At 41.1% G+C, this 21,854-nt stretch overlaps 1 protein-coding gene and 1 non-coding gene across 2 annotated transcripts; one reads left to right on the plus strand and one right to left on the minus strand.

The window, feature by feature from the left end:
• Window positions 1–1,985: 1,985 nt before the first annotated feature.
• Window positions 1,986–2,114, minus strand: LOC115756157. The gene has a single exon (XR_004017205.1). It is a non-coding gene; the product is annotated as a small nucleolar RNA snoR77 (small nucleolar RNA).
• A 15,218-nt stretch (window positions 2,115–17,332) lies between these two features.
• Window positions 17,333–18,568, plus strand: LOC125314884. Its single transcript, XM_048278143.1, has 4 exons — window positions 17,333–17,852; window positions 17,944–18,082; window positions 18,217–18,351; window positions 18,445–18,568. Exons 1-4 carry the CDS (start codon window positions 17,333–17,335, stop codon window positions 18,566–18,568), a joined length of 918 nt encoding a protein of 305 aa, XP_048134100.1.
• Window positions 18,569–21,854: the final 3,286 nt, after the last annotated feature.

A 21,854-nucleotide genomic window follows, 5' to 3' on the forward strand; every position in this document is an offset into this window, starting at 1 on the left:
TGCAGCAGGCCAAACTCCAAGCCGCATCTCCCATAATATCCGAAACCTCGCTCCGACAACATAAACTATATCTCTGCAGTACATTTTCAGAGAAAATACGCGATAAAGACGCCTGAAAAAGGCCTCGAACGGAAGCAACATCGCCCATAGAAAACACCGGCTCATCATCGGCAAAGCATGAATGTGTTAATATGCCGGGAGCACAAAGGGTGATAACAGAGTGATTCCTTCTTAGCAAAGACTTTAATTTCACCGAATTTTGAGCAAGGGTGAGTTGCTAAAACCCGGTTGTCCTTTCCAATTCCTCAAGGTGGATTTGTTTAGGAAAATTGCAGCACGCCTTATGTATTATATGCAATCGGGTCATAAAACTTTCGGTACAAACAAGTCCCCGTACCTTTTATGAAAAAGTACAATGACTCCTAAATTCTCAGTTGGTACAATCAAGCCATGAAATTTGTAGGGAAAAAACACACACAAAATGAAGTCCTAAATGTAAATTCAAAGCTATTCAAGTGTCTCATAGGCTTTAACCCAACAAAAAAAAAAAACAAAAGTGTCGCATAGGCAATTATAAAGGCTGTACAAGGACTCGGTGATCACATTTTGCCAAAGATTTTGAACTTTATTGCATTGATCAAAAGATTTTGGTCTCATCGTTCATACGAGATCCGATCATTGGCTGGAGGCCGCCGAGCAGTCGAGCAACCCCCACCCCACCTAAGCCAAATGGGCTCCAAGGGCAACCTCCTACCGGCCCGATCACCGTTCGCTCAATAGGCCCAAAAAAAAAAATCACCTCAGTGGTTAAATTCCGAATTACCTATTACCTCACCCCGCATGAGTCACATTTCCAATTCATTTCGTTTTAACATTGAGGAAGTATACATAATTTATTTTTAAGATGGGCAGGCTGAATAATAAACTTAGGCAATCAAACAATCACCTCTATTCAGGAATAATCGAATTAGGAATACGAAAGGTCATATGGGTAGGTCAAACTCTTCAAAATCAAAAGCAAGGGCTGACGTCAGCACCATGGACGTGCACGGAAGAACGTGCTGAAACTTGTAAAGCAACATGGCCGATTTCCGCGGGAGATATTCCGAATCCTTCCGAAGCTCGGCCCAACATACGACGGGTCGGAGTCAAAGCCCAAATGGGTTGAGGGAGATTGAGCCAGTCGGGCCACCCGATAACCCATTTCTTGTATTTCCCTTCGGCCCCAAATCGTCAGAAATAAAATCAAACTAGTTCTTTTTTTTTTTTTTTGCCCAGATTAAATTAGCATGTACTTACATAGCTGTTCTTTTGTCGCAAGTATAGAATGCATAGTTTGTTTTTGGTCCGAATGTACTGCATAGTTTAACCAAAAACGACCACAACCAAAGGATGCAAAAGTCTCCATTAGCGAAATCCTCATGCCGGGCCAAACCGAAAACCGCTCAATCTCTAATTCTATACACGGATCAACTCAAATTATTGCAAAGTTTAATCCAGTGCGAGGTTATTTTTCGGTTAAATAAAAAATCCTCATCTGCATGGACTGCATAGTTTAACCAGAAGAGACCACAACCAAAAGATGCAAAAGCCTCCATCAGCAAAATCCTCATGCTGGGCTGACCCTTATTGCCCGGGAATGGGCCAGATCAAGAACCGCTCGCCCCTAATTCTATATGCAAGGATCAACTCAAATTATTGCAAAGTTCAATCGGGGTGCAAGGATGTTTTTCGGTTTAACCAAAAATCCTCATCTGAACAGACTGCATAGTCTAACCAAAAGATGCAAAAGTCTCCACGAGATCAGTGATTTAGAGGAAATTATTGCATCCAGGCTAAAAATGAGGGGGAAAAAAATCGAATTTTCTCGACAAATAGAGGACGAAAATCCCAGAAAATTCGCCGAAACGCGACCAGACAAAGAGCAGATCCCCTCGACCGATGTCTTAGGATCGGAGTTTAGTTTTTTTTTTCTAATCTCCGAGGATGTACTTAGGCTTACTAGACCAGCTTCAGAGACGTCGCCGTCTCAGCGAGTCTGAAGAGCGAAAGGCATCGATGTCCGAGCAGTTAAACACCCCTCTCGGCGCACGGCCGGACCAGAGAGGCTGCCTGAATCACCGCTCGTTTGTCCCCCTGCCAAACCCAAATCAAACCAAACCAAACCAAATCCCAAAAAAACAAAAGAAAAAACAGAAATTTCAGATGGAAATGCGTGCGATCGTGTGTGTATGTCAGCCCCTTCCCCAAAGAAATCCGCTAAGAACATGGGAATCGTAGCGAACAATCCGGGGGCGAGGTTGTTTTTTGTTCGGTTTAGGGGCTGCATTCATCTCGAAGGCACAGGTGAATCATTCAGCCAAAGAGCCAAACTTCAGCCCCAGCAAAGATCCGGACCACCATGGATGCGGAATTACTCGAGAGAAGAAAGGAGAAATAAAATTGAAATGAATCAGAGAAAGCTTCGAAACTCACGCTCGAGCCGATTTCGAAGAGAGGAGAGCATCGGCGGCCATGCTGTAACCCTAGAGAGCGCCGACGACGAACGAGAGAGAGAGAGGAGAACGACGACTATTTATACACAAGCTCAGGGATCCGGACCCAGCCCAACTCGGACCGGCTCGGGTCATAAACCGGAACTTACCGTCTCAAGTCGTCTGTGACTGTGAGTCTTAAAAAAATAAAATAAATAAATAAATAAAAGGTCGTTTATAATTATTATATAAAGGTATTATTATTATTATTATTATTATTATTATTATTATAAAGTAGAGTGTTTTTATTTTTTATGATATAAGCTTGAAGTGAAATTTATTTCAAATAAATGCATTCATTATTTCAAAGAAATGCATGATCAAAAATATTTTCGTCATTTGTCCTTTTTTTTTTTTTTTCCTTTCTTCTTTTTTCCTTTTTTTCTTTCCTTCTCACCGATGGCCGGTCTCAGGCAATGGCCGGCACCGGTGAGGACAAGTCGAGGGCTACCCTTGCATGACCTCATCACCACCCACAATGACGCCGTCATGTTATCTCTCGGGGCAAAGCCATGGCACGAGAAGCGACGGCGACCACCTCAGCATCGTTCAACCCCAATTTCCTGCACTAGATCGCGAAAAACGCCTATCGCCTTGGGATCTATGCGTGTTGTCTCTCGAAATCTCGCAGTTTTAGCTCTCCAATTATCGATTCCACTATTCCACTTCCTTGAGCTGACCTCACCAAAAAAATGCGGTCACATTATCAAATTAGACCTATCAAAATGAGTCTTAAACTCATCAATTGATGACTCATTTGAAAAATAAAACCGCCACCAAAAGCCAAAGATTCGCAAAAAAAAACCCTACACAATACACAGCGAGAGAGGGGCATTGAGAGGAGTGGGTCTTTTGCACATGGTGTTTCGAGATCTCGGAATTCAAACACTTGCTCCTTAAAGGTTCGCAGCGCTTGTGTTTTAATAACGAAGGTGTTCCCCTTTGGGGTACCAAATCCAATTTCTGTTTCTAATTTTGCTCAATTCCTTGAAAACCGACTCGTCTTCTTTGCCAATTAACATCACATATTCCGGACGCTTTGCTTGCTTCCCACGGTTGAAGGGGGCGGTTGTCACGACCCAAACCCCGCGAGCTCATCGACATCCCACCCGGCCACACTTATGTACAGTTCTCCAGGATCCAAAGGCCAACAAATTCATGCGGAAGCAAAAACAAATCCCCGTACAGAAACAATTAACATCACGATGACTTGGGACGGTAAAAACAAACTTATATACATATCCACACGTTCTATACAATTTTCCAAATCTACGGCTTCGGAGGCCTTTGTACAAGCCTATGACCACTAAAACAAAAAGATTACGTGGTCGAAGCCTACTATACATCCCAAATAAAACAGCCAGCAAAAGTCAAGAGGCCAACTACCCTAGGCCTCGTTCTCGCTATCCGGTATTATATCATCTCTCGCCTCCAGCTCATCCTCGTCAAGCTCGGGTGGCTGTTCCGCATCCGATGGCTCTACAACCTCCCATCTTCTCCCGGTACCATGACATTAGGGAATACCGAATCTCCCGGGCGTAACACTCATGGCCGAGGCGGGTGGTCCGAAAAACAACGAACCCACGACGGGGTGAGATAAAATCTCGATAAGCTAGCCCCTAATCCTAGATTAGGGCTCTAGTGCCTCCGGGACACATTTTTCAGTGAACAATTTCCAATAATTCTTCTTTCTTCCCAAAAATTCCACAATTTAATTCCAGAAAATTCTGTTCTTTCTCCGAAAATTCTCACACCTTCTCCAATATTATACGTTACTCCCGTTTCGGCGTTCCACACCTCGGTCTAACAATAAAACATTCTACGTGCTCCCAGGGGCCCGTTTTTAGCACACCAGGCCCTAATATAAATGTCCACCTTACTCCAAAAATTTCCACGTTACCCCGAAAATATTCCACGGCACTCCGAAAATATTCCACGTTACTCCGGAAGTATTTCACGTCGCTCCAGTAATATTCCACGTTACTCCGGAAATATTCCACGTTACACCAGAATATTCCACGTTACTCCGGAAATATTCCACGTTACTCCACCGCCATCAAATAAGTTCATAACATTGAGCCTCGGACCTTTATGGAACACGGCTCTATATATATACCGGGGTCTCGGACACATAAGAATACGACCCACGGATCTCGGTCTCGGACACATAGGAACACGACCGGATCAAGTCTCGGACAATTAGTCGAACACGACTCACTTTGGTCTCGGACGACTTAATTGAACACGACTTTCTTACTTTCTCGGTCTCGGACAATCGGACGAATACGGCTCACTTTGGCCTCAGACGACTTGATTGAATACGACCCTCACATTTCCTCGGTCTCGGACAATCGGACGAATACGGCTCACTTTGGCCTCGAGGCGACTTGATTGAATACGACCCTCACATTTCCTCGGTCTCGGACAATCAGACGAATACGGCTCACTTTGGCATCAGACGACTTGATTGAATACGACCTTATCATTTCCTCGGTCTTAGACAATCGGACGAATACGGCTCACTTTGGCCTCGAACGACTTGATTGAATACGACCTTATCATTTTCTTAGAATAGTTCGGGACCACGTGATTCACTCACGTTAGAGAATTAATAATTCGGGATCACCCGATTAATCCACACTAAACCAAATATTAATTCATACTACCCGATCAATTAACACTACCATAGTATCCAATCCACATCATGCGACCATATTACGCTAACGTAGCAATTTATAAATCACGTACCATTAAAATTATACTAACGTGAAAATTTATCACGGCCGAACAATAATAATTTTCTAACATATAAAATAATTCTACTATAGTACTAAACTATAGTACTAATGCCACATTTATTTAGTACCATGGCATAACAACTTTATATCACATAAAAGTAACCCTAGTTAATATATTAACTAACCATGGTTCAAAAATTAACTAGAGTCAAATACTAACCTAACCTTGGTTAAACAATAGCATAAAGTAACTCTAGTTAGGGCATAAAGTAACCATAGTTAAACTTTGACCACTATTATCTTCTTGACTTTACTATTCATGCAAGAACAAGCTTTCTCTCTCCTCCAAATATTCATTCTCGGCCAAGGCATAAAAATGGCCAAAAACAACCAATTTTTCACCCAAATCTACCAAATCTCAAGTCCATTAGCATCCTAGATACCTAATATAAGGTTAGGGACCAACTTACCACTATTTTAGTAAGTTTTCCGGCGAGAAACCAAGAAAAATTTTGACCCTAATCCGGCGGCTCCGGCAACTCCTCTTGACCGGCTTTAACCCACGGAAATCCGGCGACTCCGAGTAGCTCACGGCGGTAGTCGAGCTCCAGCGGTTCAAGGCGACACCGGCGGTTGTTTGAAGAATTTTCGATGAGGGAGAGAATGAGCAAGGGTGAGTTCGGCCAAGAGAGGGAGTGAGCTAGAGAGAGAAAGGGGTCTTGAAAAATGAAGAAGAAGAAAGCCAAAATAATTAATATAGGTTAAAATAATTATTGGGTGGGATATTTTGGTGTCTTGAAAGTCAAGAGGGACAAATTGGTGATTTTCTCCACCAAAAATAGTCAAAATTCGGCCAAGGGGTAAAATGACCAAAATACCCTTCGTTCCAAGTTAAAAATGGGGTATTTTTCGAGGGTAAATGGGTCCTTTCCCATATCCAGTCCAAATCTATTTTTCCCGAACCTCTTTGGGGCGAACCGCGAAGGAATTGCACCCGGGATGAGGAAACGTCCAAAATTTTTATTTTTTTGAAACCCCCGAAGGTCCGACCGCCTGGATTACGAGGATGTCACAATTCTTCCCTCCTTACAAAAATTTCGTCCTCGAAATTTGCAATTCTCCAATCATCTCGTTTTAGGGGTACGATGCCTCATCGCTACCATGCTTTCCAAAGTAGTCATTGTCGTCATTTGACACTTCGATAACGTCCTCAACAAACAATGGTTTTCATCCTTTGAACTCGTTTTCTTTGGTCCTCCACTATGTTCACCTTCCTCTTCCCTTTTGACATTCGCAAAATCTGTTGGTAGCATGCCCTTGAGTATTCAAATCACCTCTTCAATTGTCTATTGGTCCAAGAATAACATGCATACCTCACTACAATCCAGCTTTTCTAATTCCGGACTGAAGGTCTTTCCAAAGCATTGTATAAGACTCATGGCCTTTATCAACTTGCCCTCTATTATTCAAATCGAGTCGTAACCTTCTCGACTCCTTAAGCAAGTTCAAGATTACTTTCATAGTAATCTGCTCTTAATTCCATTTGAAAACCTTCAACGATCATAGTAATCTTTCGATTTTCAAGGTCATGCCTCTTCTTAGCCGGCATGTCTCATCCTTGACCACATGTAAGATCGATCCAACATTCAGTCCATTTCATTGGACACCGTAATTCTCCCCTCAAATTTCGATGAGGTCATATCTTTAGATTCCTCTCCACTATTGAACTCGTACACTCGTCTATTGAGCTTCAAGGTTTCTATCCTCAACTTCGAGATTTCTTTTCCAAGTACTCAGAAGTCTGGATTTCCTCCTTATTCTATTCGTTTCCACGACCCTTAGAAGTCCGAGTCCATTCATCGCCACATCTCAATTCCTTTCGACCTTCGAGCTTGATGCTTCAAGTAGCCATCAAACTAGCCAATTGGAAAACTTCCAATTTAGAAGTTTAATCTCTTATTTCTCGAGGGAAGATCTGTCCCTCTATCACCAATTACACATTGCTCAATTCTCAATTATAAGCATCCGCTAATTAATCCGTCCCTCCTTAGCGATATGGGCATCGCAATAATAATACTTGGGTAATCTCTTTGTTCCACGTGACTTTCCTTCAATTCCCTTTTACGCAGTCGGTGCTCTCAACCTCCTATAGTTCACATAACGTTGAGGTTTTTCTTTATACAAGCAACACTCTCATATCCATAAGTAATTTCATACATTAGCGTTGCCTCTCGTTCAATTCCTCTCGGGAAACTACTACCTTATTTTCTTGTGGTAGATATAGATTCAAAATCTTTTTCCAACCAAACCATGTTTCCCAAACTTTGTCCGGAGGACATTAGCAAACCAACTCCAGTCATACACTCGAGCATTCCAACTCGTAAGGTCTTATTGTCACAGCCTATTCGCACAACCATCTTCAGATTGCCTTGTTACGCCTCAATTTCTCCCTTCCACATCACATCATTATGATTCTCTTGATCCCTTTGATTCAAACAATAATGCCATTAACAGCTTAGTCATCAACTTGACTCAAGTCCTCAAAGACTCTTTTCACGTTCATTCACACGTTACATCTTGTCCTTAGCCCATTTCATCAATGGGACAGCTCCCATGGGGAATCCTTCCACAATCTGTCTATAACAATCCATCAATCCCAAGAAACTTTAAGTTTCGGCAACTCAAATCGACCCTAGTCGATTCATCACTCATTCCAATCCTCAAAGGCTCCACAGGGATTTCATTTCCCACAAATTTCATAACCGAGGAATCTTGCCACATCGGGTCTACAATTTGTTCTCTTCTCATTTAGCATACAACGAGCATCTCCTTAGAGTCCATAAGATACTCTTAAAAGCTATCCATGTTTCTTATGACTCCTTAAATGAGTCCCTTCATCGTCTCTCAAGACGGTAACAACCAATCCAATTATTCCTTGGATACTCAAGTTGACTATCATCAGTTTCTTATCACTAGACGTAGAACATTCAAACTGCTCTTCATACATCTTACTTAAGAGCTCAAACCTTGGCCCTCTGTTGTCAAGGGTCTCCACTTGGACCATACAACATTTTGTTCATTTTCGTCATTCTTTCCTTAGGAAGCATTATTGCCTTGCCCTCTTGGTTTCACAACCAACTAATGCAACCCTATCTTGATTTCATTCATTCAATCGGACATCGACATGTCCTAAGATTCAATGCCATCTACAAGACAGTTTCTCGAACTTCACTTTTAGGAATCATCCAAGTTTTGTGTCCTCTTTCTCGGTTCTGACACTCAATCTTAATATTAAGACAGTTAGTATTTTCTCTTCCTTCCACACTAGGGCTCTTTCCCCATGAAGGAAACTATACACTTCAGTGGCATTCTCTTACTTCGAATCCCCCTCGTCTTTCCCATTCCACAGGACGTCAATCTTGGAGTCTATGTCAACTACAGAGTTTGTACTTCAGGATTTAGATGCCACCATACTCGATATTCTTCTTCCGGAGACTCAATCACCTCGGGTGACAAGGTTTCAAGGAATCGAGATTCCTCCTTAATCACCATAAATCCACACTTGAACATGCAACTTGACTTCCTCAAGTCACTTTGTAATTACACTCTAGACGCTCTTTTCGCTTGCTCAACCAATCAATAAAATTACAAATAACCAGGACTATCAAGTCCATTCACTTTCCTTTCCCTCCACGACCATCTCATGGTCCAATCACCCCTTTAAGAACGACACCCTACTCTTTAGGGTAATAACACACAATGTCACTTCCAGTGGTCCCGATTCATCCTTAATTAATCCTATTTTATTCAACAAGATCAAACAATTGACATAACTTCTTCCTTAATTTTCCTCACGACGGAAGAAACAAAACATCAATCTCTCATTACGAGTCTTACGCCAAGGCAATAGCCGTTCTCGTGAGCACGCTCCATGTTCCATAATGAACATTTATTTGCTCGAAATCCATGAGCAAGGGTTCTCTTATTCATATATCTTCCAATCATCTCGCTCCCTTCATTAAAATCTATTACAATTCCTCGGACTCGGGAATAACAACTAGCCATAAGGCTCCCGAATTCAAATCTACTCGGGGACTTCGGGTTTTATTCAAAGGATCCTTGACCACATTTAACATATGCTTAAACGACTTTGAGAACTCTGTCTCACATTGGTCGATTGTCCTCGGATCCTTGCAAGATTATTAGGATCCCCACAACCTTTGCTCTCAAGCAATCCCAGGAAGGTACTTCCATTAAACAACTCAAGAAATGCGATCTAGACAGTACGATGCCTCGCAAGGAAAACTCTTCATTTGGTGACATTTCACCAATCATCAATAGCCTCTTAAGGCTAATCACCGCCAGGGTCACTTTCTTTCTTTAGTGCACCCAAAACTTCTAAGATTTTCTCACGAAACCCTCAATCTAGAGGGAGGCAATTTCAATTCACTCTCTCTCCATCAAACTTAATCAATCTCACTCTTATGCATCCTTCCGCAGCTTTCTTTCAAACAATTTTCTTTTCCATTCTCTATCGTCTTTCCCACGAGCTCACTTTGCTAACAACACAATCAACGAAGCGATGCCTTATATGCTTTGGGCAACAACGGCAGCTCCTTCTTGAGTCGCCTACCCATCGAATTTCAAATTCCTCTCAAGGTTCTCTTGACCCCTTCAACTCTAGGGTCTCGCACAACTTACAAGCTCGAGCCACACGCTCTTCCAGCGCTCATACTCTCGTGGTTCATCTTTGCTCACTTATCATGATTCCTTTCGGTTCTTGAATCTTCTCATATTTTTCATACTCGAGCAAAATGCTCATCTAGTGACCATACTGCGGTCGTTCGACCTCATTAGGTTCTTATGGCACTTGAACCACTACAATTCCCTCTAGGAATTAAAGACTTAAGTCATCTACTCGAGTCTAGCAATTCTAGGATGCTCCTCTCATTATCTCTGTCACCAAGAATCAACCACCCCGGTGGTTCTTAGGTAACTCTCGCCCATCGGCCAATTATCCAAGGGTTCCAAGTCACCCTTAACCGGTGACTATCTATCAAGTCAGCCTCAACGAGGCAATTTCTCAATTAACCACCAATTACTAGGCATGCCTCAACTAGGCCAACATCAAGCAATCATTCAAGACATTACTTCAATGAGTCGAGTCGCTCATACTTTAACTATAAAGGCACATGTTCCTCTAATACGAACACAATAGATCGTCACACTTTCGGAAGATACCGGTTCAACGGGGTATGAACCTCACACGCCGTCTAATCTCTCGATTAGACCTTTACCATAACAATCACATGATGCCAACTACATAACGGCATCCATTGTCCAGCACGAAGCCTTTAATCATGCCAATCCCAAGCGCCATCACAAATGCCAAGCAAATTTTGAAATTTCACCTTGAGGATCAACTTAGTGCAATACGTCTCTTAATCAAGATCGACTTAACCTCGATACCTAGACTTTCCCTTTCAATTTATGGCCGGGGTCATTCCTGCCTCCTTGATATCTTAGAAGCCCGTCGGGAGCCGCTCCTTGTCCGGACCTCTGTCTCCGGCGATCACTCCCCGCCCTCATCGGACCCGGTCGTTGCAGGTTGTCCCAAGTCATACATCTACGGAGGAAGTCCCGTTCCACATGTCCCATACCATGCTTCATTACGGTTTATAGGTATCCCGTCAACTTGTCCCATACCAAGCAACGGTTTATTAGGTCTGATAGTGATAAGCTCACGCGTGTACATCCCTCGACTTTCATTTTAATGCCACAAATACAAGCACCACCCGATTGTCCTCGTTACTCGACGTACCATAGTAGTTTCCGGATCAATTCTTATCTACGGAAGATCTCTAATTCCACCAATGACTGCCACATCTCATAGATCCATTGCTTACGTTCTAGCATATTCTTCAAGTTGAGTTACTGACAAACCATAATCATAGTCATATAATCCAACTGACTCTTTATTCAAAAGCAATCACCTATTAACCTCAACCACATCTACAACCTCAAAATCCATACTTAGGACTCTTCAATTTCCTGCTTGCTCGCTTATAAACCTCAATAATATCATCACCTAAGTTTACTAATAAAATAAAACGATACTAGAACCATTCGAATACAATACAAGTTCAAGCCTATAATCCTCAAGATTGAGAAATCAATGTCTTATCCTAAGGGTCCCAATATCTAATCGTCCTCAAGTCATCACTCCTTATTACTCCAAGTCTCAATCTCATTTGATCGAGCAGACCTTGCTCTGATACCACTCCAAACGGGGATGTCACGACCCAAACCCCGCGAGCTCATCGACATCCCACCCGGCCACACTTATGTACGGTTCTCCGGGATCCAAAGGCCAACAAATTCATGCGGAAGCAAAAACAAATCCCCGTACAGAAACAATTAACATCACGATGACTTGGGACGGTAAAAACAAACTTATATACATATCCACACGTTCTATACAATTTTCCAAATCTACGGCTTCGGAGGCCACTATACAAGCCTATGACCACTAAAACAAAAAGATTACGTGGTCGAAGCCTACTATACATCCCAAATAAAACAGCCAGCAAAAGTCAAGAGGCCAACTACCCTAGGCCTCGTTCTCGCTATCCGGTACTATATCATCTCTCGCCTCCAGCTCATCCTCGTCAAGCTCAGTGTGGCCGTTCCGCATCCGATGGCTCTACAACCTCCCATCTTCTCCCGGTACCATGACATTAGGGAATACCGAATCTCTAGGGCGTAACACTCATGGCCGAGGCGGGTGGTCCGAAAAACAACGAACCCACGACGGGGTGAGATAAAATCTCAGTAAGCTAGCCCCTAATCCTAGATTAGGGCTCTAGTGCCTCCAGACACATTTTTCGGTGAACAATTTCCAATAATTCTTCTTTCTTCCCAAAAATTCCACAATTTAATTCCAGAAAATTCCGTTCTTTCTCCGAAAATTCTCACACCTTCTCCAATATTATACGTTACTCCCGTTTCGGCGTTCCACACCTCAGTCTAACAATAAAACATTCTACGTGCTCCCGGGGCCCGTTTTTAGCACACCAGGCCCTAATATAAATGTCCACCTTACTCCAAAAATTTCCACGTTACCCCGAAAATATTCCACGGCACTCCGAAAATATTCCACGTTACTCCGGAAGTATTTCACGTCGCTCCAGAATATTCCACGTTACTCCGGAAATATTCCACGTTACACCAGAATATTCCACGTTACTCCCGAAATATTCCACGTTACTCCACCGCCATCAAATAAGTTCATAACATTGAGCCTCGGACCTTTATGGAACACGGCTCTATATATATACCAGGGTCTCAGACACATAGGAATACGACCCACGGATCTCGGTCTCGGACACATAGGAACACGACCGGATCAAGTCTCGGACAATTAGTCGAACACGACTCACTTTGGTCTCGGACGACTTAATTGAACGCGACTTTCTTACTTTCTCGGTCTCGGACAATCGGACGAATACGGCTCACTTTGGCCTCGGACGACTTGATTGAATACGACCCTCACATTTCCTCGGTCTCGGACAATCGGATGAATACGGCTCACTTTGGCCTCGCACGACTTGATTGAATACGACCCTTACATTTCCTCGGTCTCGGACAATCGGACGAATACGGCTCACTTTGGCCTCAGACGACTTGATTGAATACGACCTTATCATTTCCTCGGTCTCGGACAATCAGACGAATACGGCTCACTTTGGCCTCAGACGACTTGATTGAATACGACCTTATCATTTTCTTAGAATAGTTCGGGACCACGTGATTCACTCACGTTAGAGAATTAATAATTCGGGATCACCCGATTAATCCACACTAAACCAAATATTAATTCATACTACCCGATCAATTAACACTACCATAGTATCCAATCCACATCATGCGACCATATTACGCTAACGTAGCAATTTATAAATCACGTACCATTAAAATTATACTAACGTGAAAATTTATCACGGCCGAACAATAATAATTTTCTAACATATAAAATAATTCTACTATAGTACTAAACTATAGTACTAATGCCACATTTATTTAGTACCATGGCATAACAACTTTATATCACATAAAAGTAACCCTAGTTAATATATTAACTAACCATGGTTCAAAAATTAACTAGAGTCAAATACTAACCTAACCTTGGTTAAACAATAGCATAAAGTAACTCTAGTTAGGGCATAAAGTAACCATAGTTAAACTTTGACCACTATTATCTTCTTGACTTTACTATTCATGCAAGAACAAGCTTTCTCTCTCCTCCAAATATTCATTCTCGGCCAAGGCATAAAAATGGCCAAAAACAACCAATTTTTCACCCAAATCTACCAAATCTCAAGTCCATTAGCATCCTAGATACCTAATATAAGGTTAGGGACCAACTTACCACTATTTTAGCAAGTTTTCCGGCGAGAAACCAAGAAAAATTTTGACCCTAATCCGGCGGCTCCGGCAACTCCTCTTGACCGGCTTTAACCCACGGAAATCCGGCGACTCCGAGTAGCTCACGGCGGTAGTCGAGCTCCGGCGGTTCAAGGCGACACCGGCGGTTGTTTGAAGAATTTTCGATGAGGGAGAGAATGAGCAAGGGTGAGTTCGGCCAAGAGAGGGAGTGAGCTAGAGAGAGAAAGGGGTCTTGAAAAATGAAGAAGAAGAAAGCCAAAATAATTAATATAGGTTAAAATAATTATTGGGTGGGATATTTTGGTGTCTTGAAAGTCAAGAGGGACAAATTGGTGATTTTCTCCACCAAAAATAGTCAAAATTCGGCCAAGGGGTAAAATGACCAAAATACCCTTCGTTCCAAGTTAAAAATGGGGTATTTTTCGAGGGTAAATGGGTCCTTTCCCATATCCAGTCCAAATCTATTTTTCCCGAACCTCTTTGGGGCGAACCGCGAAGGAATTGCACCCGGGATGAGGAAACGTCCAAAATTTTTATTTTTTTGAAACCCCTGAAGGTCCGACCTGCCGGATTACAGGATGTCACGGCGGTGGCCGGTGCCGCAGCGGTTTAGGGCGGTGCCGACAGAAGAGGAAGGGGCGAGCCGTGCGAAGAAAATCTGTTGAGATGTTTTTTTTTTTTTTTTGTAATATATTTTAAATTTGCTAAATACTTAATTGGTATAGTTTGAAAAAAAAAAAAGTGAGTTATGTGGGTGGATTTGGGTTGAATATAGGTTGGTTAAGGTTAGGATCATCCAAATTATTTAGAATATAAATAGGTCAATATGAGTTAAATGAGTGAATTTGGGTTGAACCTATTTATGACTCATCCGAACTTGACTATTTGCCACATCTAATTGGGGCCCTCACCCAGTTGCCCACGAGGGTCGCCGGCCCTCGCTTGTGGTTAGCAAAGGTCGACCGATCGACCCTTGCCTAACTTAGAAGATAAAAAGGAAAATAAAAAATAAATCTTTACTATAAAAATCTTTTGTAGTGTTTTAGCAATATATTTATTTCTCATAATATATAAAAAAATGTTTCTTCTAAATTAGATTAAATAGAAAAGTATTTTAACAATATGATTTAAGTTGGATGTGGGTCAAGAAACTTGTATTGCGATAACGGGTCATAAGCAGATTATGTGGGCCAATATAGGTCACACCATTTATGACCAACCCAAACTTGACCCCGACCTACCTGTTTCTAGCATTTTGACTGCTTACAAAAAAAAAAAAAAAAAAAAGAGTCAATAGAAAAATCAAACTTAAATCCCTTTTTATAATTAGTATGCTCTTTTTCAAGAATGTAAATTGACCTCCACTCCACCACCGCAGCGATTGAAAATAGACTATGACAATTCCCGAATGGAGAAGAACCTTTTTGTCACGCGTGCTCGATTTTCCTCATCCCCCCCGTCTTCAACGCCGTCGTCAAGCTTGCGGCGAAGCTGTAGATTTCGAGAAGTGACCGAGGGGGTTCTTCTAAATTCAGACGCAAGCACGCCGGAAATTGAGACTGGGTTTTCTGTGCAACGGGGGAAAAAAAAAAAGAGCAAAGAGGACTGTTTCGATCCTTCAATTCTTGCTCTTTCCAAGCCGATCGGCAGGTCTGATCGGTGAGCTGCTGCGTATTTCTCCCCTTTGAATCATGGGTAATTGAAGAGTAAGAGAATTAGATCGAAATTCCGTGGCTTTTGCTGTTCTTCGGGTTCCTAGGGTGTGCTGTGTCGTTCAGTTTGTCTGAAGGCTCCGTGGATGTGGTCCATTGCTGTGGTTCTGTTCTCATGATGTTGAGTTGTGAGTATTACAAGGAAAATGGTTGTGCAATGTTGACTGGACGTCAAAATGGTTGAAGTTGACGTTGAGTGGCTATTGGCTTTTCTGTTTAGTTCCTAGGGAGAAAAGATTTGAAGTCTTTGGATGTTTTATCTTGAAGCTTCTTTAGAATGATCTTCTTCTCTTCTAATCCTGAAGTCCATATTCTATGTAGCGTCAACATAGTTCAGCTGTTTAGATTGCAGAGACTAGTAGCTTCTTGTCGATTGAAAGCAAACATCGTTGGATCTGTACCTGCTGTAATGCCTAGTCTCGTTTGCGAGTTGGTTAATGAATAGGGGTGTGAGCGAGTTAAGCTACTTGCGTGCTACTCGAACTTTATTCTCCAAACACTCGAGCTTGACTAACCAATATGCGGAACTCGACTTAACGTTTTTCGAGCTTGAGCTACTTGAGTAGCTTCTTGAGCAGAGTTTCGAGCTAATAATTACTTGAGTAGAGTTGCTCGGTAGCGTAGTAGAGCTTCCAAGGATCTGTTGTTCTTCATCTTAAATTTGTCTTGGTTCACGTAGAACCATGACCATGAAATCTAAGAGTTTTTGAAACTTTGCCACTTTCAATACGGTTATTCCTTGCCCCTATGAAGAGAAGTCATCTCTCTCTTCACACTTTCCCCCATTGTCTATATTTTGTCTTTCTCAATCTCAAGTTTCTTTTGTCCGTGCATCTGATGCATAAGGTAAGTACCCAGTTGAAATCATGGATCCCTGTCTTGTATATGTTCTTCCACCAACGGTTGTAATTGTTTTCCATTCATTTGTCATATCCAACGGCATAGCCTAAACTATTATGCAATCCCAAGTGGGGAATAGATGTCCAATGCTGTGCTTGAATTGTTGCTTTCTTTCTCTGTGGGAATAATCAAGCTTTTTACGTTCCTCCATCTTGAAATGTTCAAGATCAAAGCTGTCATTTCTTCCTAAATAGACACTTATAAACAACCCATCTTTGCACGAATTAAATGAACGTTGTTATTTTGGTCATTGTGCATCAATGTTAATTTTGCTCCCGAGTGCAGTGATGCTCTGATAATGAGAGTTTTTTTCAGTGTGTAGAGTCCAATGCATTCTCATATTGAGGATTTTTGGATAGAACTATCTTGCAAACTTCGTTCATGCTTCCAGATGAGGTCAAGTGAAAGCCTTAGTTTCCATTGTCCAACTGGCAAGATGGTTTGGATTGAAATTATGCATTACATATTGATGACATATAGTAAGGAATTCTGTATGCACTGGGGAGCCATCAATTGATGATACGCAATGGATTATTGATGTAGAAAAGTGCCTTTGGCCTTACTTCTTGATTAATGTTATCTGTAGACAGTTCACCATTTGGTGCATTAGGTTTTAGGGTTTACCATGTGTCACTTTTGTTTTCTGAGTTCAAATTCTGGCCTAATTGCATGCCCTTTGTTATGTATCAGGAACTTATGTGCTTGACTTCTTAAAAACACAGTACAACTTAACTAAATATGAATTTGTTTCACAAGATGGATGTAAGCCTTAGCTTGCTGTAACTTAATGCTCTTTCCTGCCAAGCTGCATCTTTAATCAAGTTAATTGGACACTTGCAGGATTCTTCAGATTGTTCTTCAGATTGCTGGATTGTGTAGAGTTATCAGTCTAATAATGGAATTGACCAGATGATAGTTCTTTTATTCATGGAAGGGGAGAATTGGATGGCTGCTCGTTTTGCTCAAGGAATGTACATACTTATCCATTTCTTCTAGCGACTGAATGGAAGAACATAATTTTGTTGTTGGTCAAGAATTCACTGATGTCAAGGCATTTAGGAAAGCCATTAAGGAAGCTGCAAATGCACAACACTTCGGGATTCCCATCATCAAAAGCTATCTGATTCGTTACTTTGCAAATTGTGCATCAGAAGGTTGTCCATGGCGAATACGTGCTGTGAAGCTTTCCAATGCCCCAACCTTCACTATAAGAAGCCTTGAAGGAACCCACGCTTGTGGAAGAAATGCTCACGATGGTCATCATCAAGCGTCGATAGATTGGATAGTGAGCTTTATATATGAAAGGTTGCGGAGTGATATTAATTACAAGCCAAAAGACATATTGCATGACATTTATAAACAGTATGGCATAAAGATATCTTATAAACAAGCTTGGCGTGCGAAGGAAAGAGGGCTTGCAGCGATTTATGGCTCTTCTGAAGAAGGATATTACTTGCTTCCTGCATATTGTGAACAAATAAAGAGTACTAACCCTGGAAGTGTCGCCGAAGTATTTACAACTGGTGCTGATAATTGCTTTCGCGGGCTCTGTCTCTTTCTATGGATCCATATGTGGATTCCTTAATGGTTGCTTGCCAATTGTTGGGCTTGGAGGAATCCAGCTCAAGGGCAAGTATCTTGGGACCTTGTTTTCAGCTACTACTTTTGATGCCAATGGGGGTTCGTTTCCACTGGCCTTTGGTATTGTTGACGCAGAAAATGATGAAAGTTGGATGTGGTTTCTTTCAGAGTTGTACTCAGCACTAGAGATGAACACTAAGACTATACCTAAGGTCACATTTTTGTCATATGGACAAAAGAGCGTTGTGGATGCTGTAAGAGAGAAATTCCCTACTTCAACCCATGCATTTTGTGTTGCTATCTTAGTGGAAAGATTGGGAAAGAGTTTAAGAATATAAGGCTTGTCCATCTTCTTTGGAAAGCTGCATATGCCACAACTACAATAGTTTTCAAGGAAAAGATGGCTGCATTCGAAGAAATCTCTTCTGATGCTGCCAATTGGTTGTATCAATTCTCTCCTCAGCATTGGGCTTCAGCATACTAGGAAGGAATACGATATGGTCATATTTCTGCAAATATTGAGGAACTGAACAGGTGGATTCTAGAAGCTCAGGAGTTGCGTATTATTCAGGTAATCGAACAGATTCATGCTAAACTGATGGAGTTTGAGGAAGGGCAATTGAGGAGTAGTTCTTGGTTTTCTGTACTTGCCCCTTGACCTGAAAAGCACATAGTAGACACGATCGCCCTATCTTCTACTTATCAAGTCCTTCATCCTTCTACTTATAAAGTCCTTCGTTCGGATGAAGTAGAATTTGAGGTTTTGTCCACTGCGAGATCAGACATTGTGAATATCCGTACATGTGACTGTTCCTGTCGTGATTGGCAACTCTATGGGATTCCCTGCTCACATGCCGTGGCAGCTCTCGTTTCATGTCAAAAGAACGTGTATGGCTTCACAGAAAATTGTTTTTCTGTTGCTAGTTACTGTGAGACCTATGCGCAAGAAATATACCCAATTCCTGTAAAAATTGAGTGTAGAAAACCAGGTGACGCCCCGTGGGCTGATTACACTCAAGTTATGCGACCACCCAAGTTCCGTCGACCCCCAGGACATCCAGAAAAGAAACGATTTTGTGTGGAGGAATTTAATTGCGAGAAACATACCGTCCATTGCAGTCGGTGTAACCAAACTGGACATTATAAGACCACTTACAAGGAAGGAAGAGTGACTAGTATAGAATAGATTTAGGTTTCTAGTTCTGTACTACTCACATCTTTTGTTGTTGTAAATACAGAATGTGCCATTCTTATAGAATTGTACTTATGAAATTTCACAAATAAAGGAGCCTTTTATGTCGCGTTACCGACGTCCTCTTTTAAAAAAAGATATGCCATATAGCTTGAATTAATCAAGCAGTGGCTAGGTGAATATTCAACTCCAAGTTCTTGGTTGGTTATTCCATCTTTGAATATAAATTAGTCTTATTACACTAAGGACCACGATAATGAAATCTAACTTCTGTCACAGCTTTACCCCTTTTAAGCAGGATGTCTTTTGCCTGCAACTCAAGTTAAATGTGCGGATCTTTTGTTTTGACTTATATATTTTCTTCCACTAACCATGATATTTTCTTTCTTCTCGATTCATTCGTTAGATGCAGCGACATAGCCTATAGTATTCCCCAATATATACTTGAAATGATTAAATTCGGTTTTGGGAAGATTTTTTAGTCATTTCTTCATTTTTGGCTCTATTTTTCTGGTTGTCATGGCTTTTGTTTCCCTATGATTTCTTAACAGTAGCATCGGATTTGATAGATATTGAAATTCTGCTACATTGAATATCTTTTAATTCAAAGATTCAGGCTTTCGTTTTTCTTTCCTTTTGTTTTACTCTCAGATTTGTTTCGATTGGGCCGTTGGCTTTATGTATCAATAGTGAAAGTTGGATTTCTTGTTTGAACGGGGACACTATGAGCAAAGCCCAAGACTTTTGGAGTTGGGTAGGCACGGTATTGAAGAGAAGACAACGATCAATTTCATTTTTTATTCTATACTTATTTTGAGGTTAGATTTACTTTTCTTGTCTGAGATTTTGAGCATGTTAGTTTGACAGAATTCAGGTCCAGGTGAATCCGACTTCGAGCATGCTCTTTCCAAAACCAAGTTGAAGCCTTAGAACTGGTACTTCAGAGTTGTAAGTTTGATCAAGTTGAGTTTGAGCTTTACATGGTATTTGCTTGACTCGATTCGACTCGACTTGATTATAAACCTATTGCTGAGCTTATTAGAAATGCATTACAATCCGGAAACAGAATATCAGACATAATATATATTTGTGTATCTGAAATTTCTCGTTCATTTTGTTGAGGCCTTCTATGCCTGTGGAGAATTTTATCGAGCATTTGAATGCTGTGTAGGTTTTTAATCTTGATATTCTGCTCTCTTTTCTTTTTTTTCTTTAAGAATGGTGTCATCTATTATTGTATCCAAGTCCAAGTACAAATGGAACTTTTCTGGACAAGGCAAATGATACCATTGGTGTGATGTGATTTCTTGCTATGTGGTTCCTTTTCCTTACCGTCTTTGTATTGTTGAAGCAAAGTTAATTGGGGAGTGTGGTCTGCTCTGCTCTTTGCTTTATGAGTACTCTGGCATCTCTTTTTGTAACAATTAGCTTTTGTTTAGACTTCTGTTGACGCCTGCTTGAGTTCATGACGTTTTGTCTGTTAGCCATATAAAGCTGGGGAAGTGAATGAAATGCAACGACTGCGTCCGAAGAAGCCGGCTTGAAGGAAAGATTAAGAGATGAGAGCAGCAGTAGCGGGCACTGGGAGGATAGTGGTTCTTCAAGTAGCACAAGCCGCAGGTTCTGATGTAGATTACTGCAGTACTGAACCTGAATGTTCTTCAAGTAGAAGCCCACCCGAGAGTCGCCATAGAAAAGGAGAGGAAAGGACTCTGTATGTACCTCACTATAGGCTTGGGAAACAAAGAGAAGAAAATTGAAGAGTCTCTCCACTGCAGGTCTCAGAATCTCTCTCTCTCTCTTCCCCTTCTCCGTACATGCATGCGTGTGATATTAAAAGTTTCTTTACGCCATAGTCGAGCGCCGTGGAGGTGCTGTAAGGTTTATTTGATAAGGTCGGGCAAGACATGGAACTGTAATAGTGAATTCTTTGAAAATTTGTTTAATCTTTTTTGTTTAAATTGTTGGAAAAAAAAGTATCTTGTCTAAACTGGGTCGATGCGATAGAAACTCAGAAGTTTAGTCTCCGTTTGCTTCGTAAAAGATGAATGATTTGAAAAATGTTATCATGAAAAGTAATTGCTTGCGTCACTTAAAATAATTAGTTGATAAAAAATATTTTCCATCATCGAAGATAATTTATGCCTAAATATTTTAGTGGGTGGTGAAACTATTTTTGTTCATTCAATTTTTTTCAAGCGATACAAATAATCATTTTTAGAATTTTTTTCAAATCATTCATTTTTCGTAAAATAGACATATTCTCAAACATCTCTTATGGTAAAAATGCATTATTTCGGTCATTTTGTTGAGCAAGAGCAACTCAGCATATTCATTCGATAAAATGATGCAAATGTGGCCGATTGCAGTACACAGTTTTCCCATGATAGCAAGTCTCTGTTCTTCTTCCGCTGCCTAATCCGAAAAATGTGCCTAAATTAACTAATTGATCGGGTCGAATCACACCATTGAATTTTTAAAGGAACACAGTCCATGTACTGAAAAAATACGATTATTTTGATTGATATCGACTCTAATTCAGGCAGATTTTCCCCGTCCAATATACGCACCACGGATTATAAGGTAAAGATTAATTTAATTTCGTCATTGGGTACTTTCTTGGAGGAATTGTTTTAGGTACTTGAGGATTTGACTTTATATCCCCAATCTTTCAATTATGATGATACTTAGCAGCATGAATCCTGCAAAAATTTGAGAAAGATTTCTTTCTATCCTATCAACAATTATGTAA

Source organism: Rhodamnia argentea, chromosome 4 (genome assembly GCF_020921035.1).
Source record: "Rhodamnia argentea isolate NSW1041297 chromosome 4, ASM2092103v1, whole genome shotgun sequence".
Taxonomy (NCBI): Eukaryota; Viridiplantae; Streptophyta; class Magnoliopsida; order Myrtales; family Myrtaceae; genus Rhodamnia; species Rhodamnia argentea.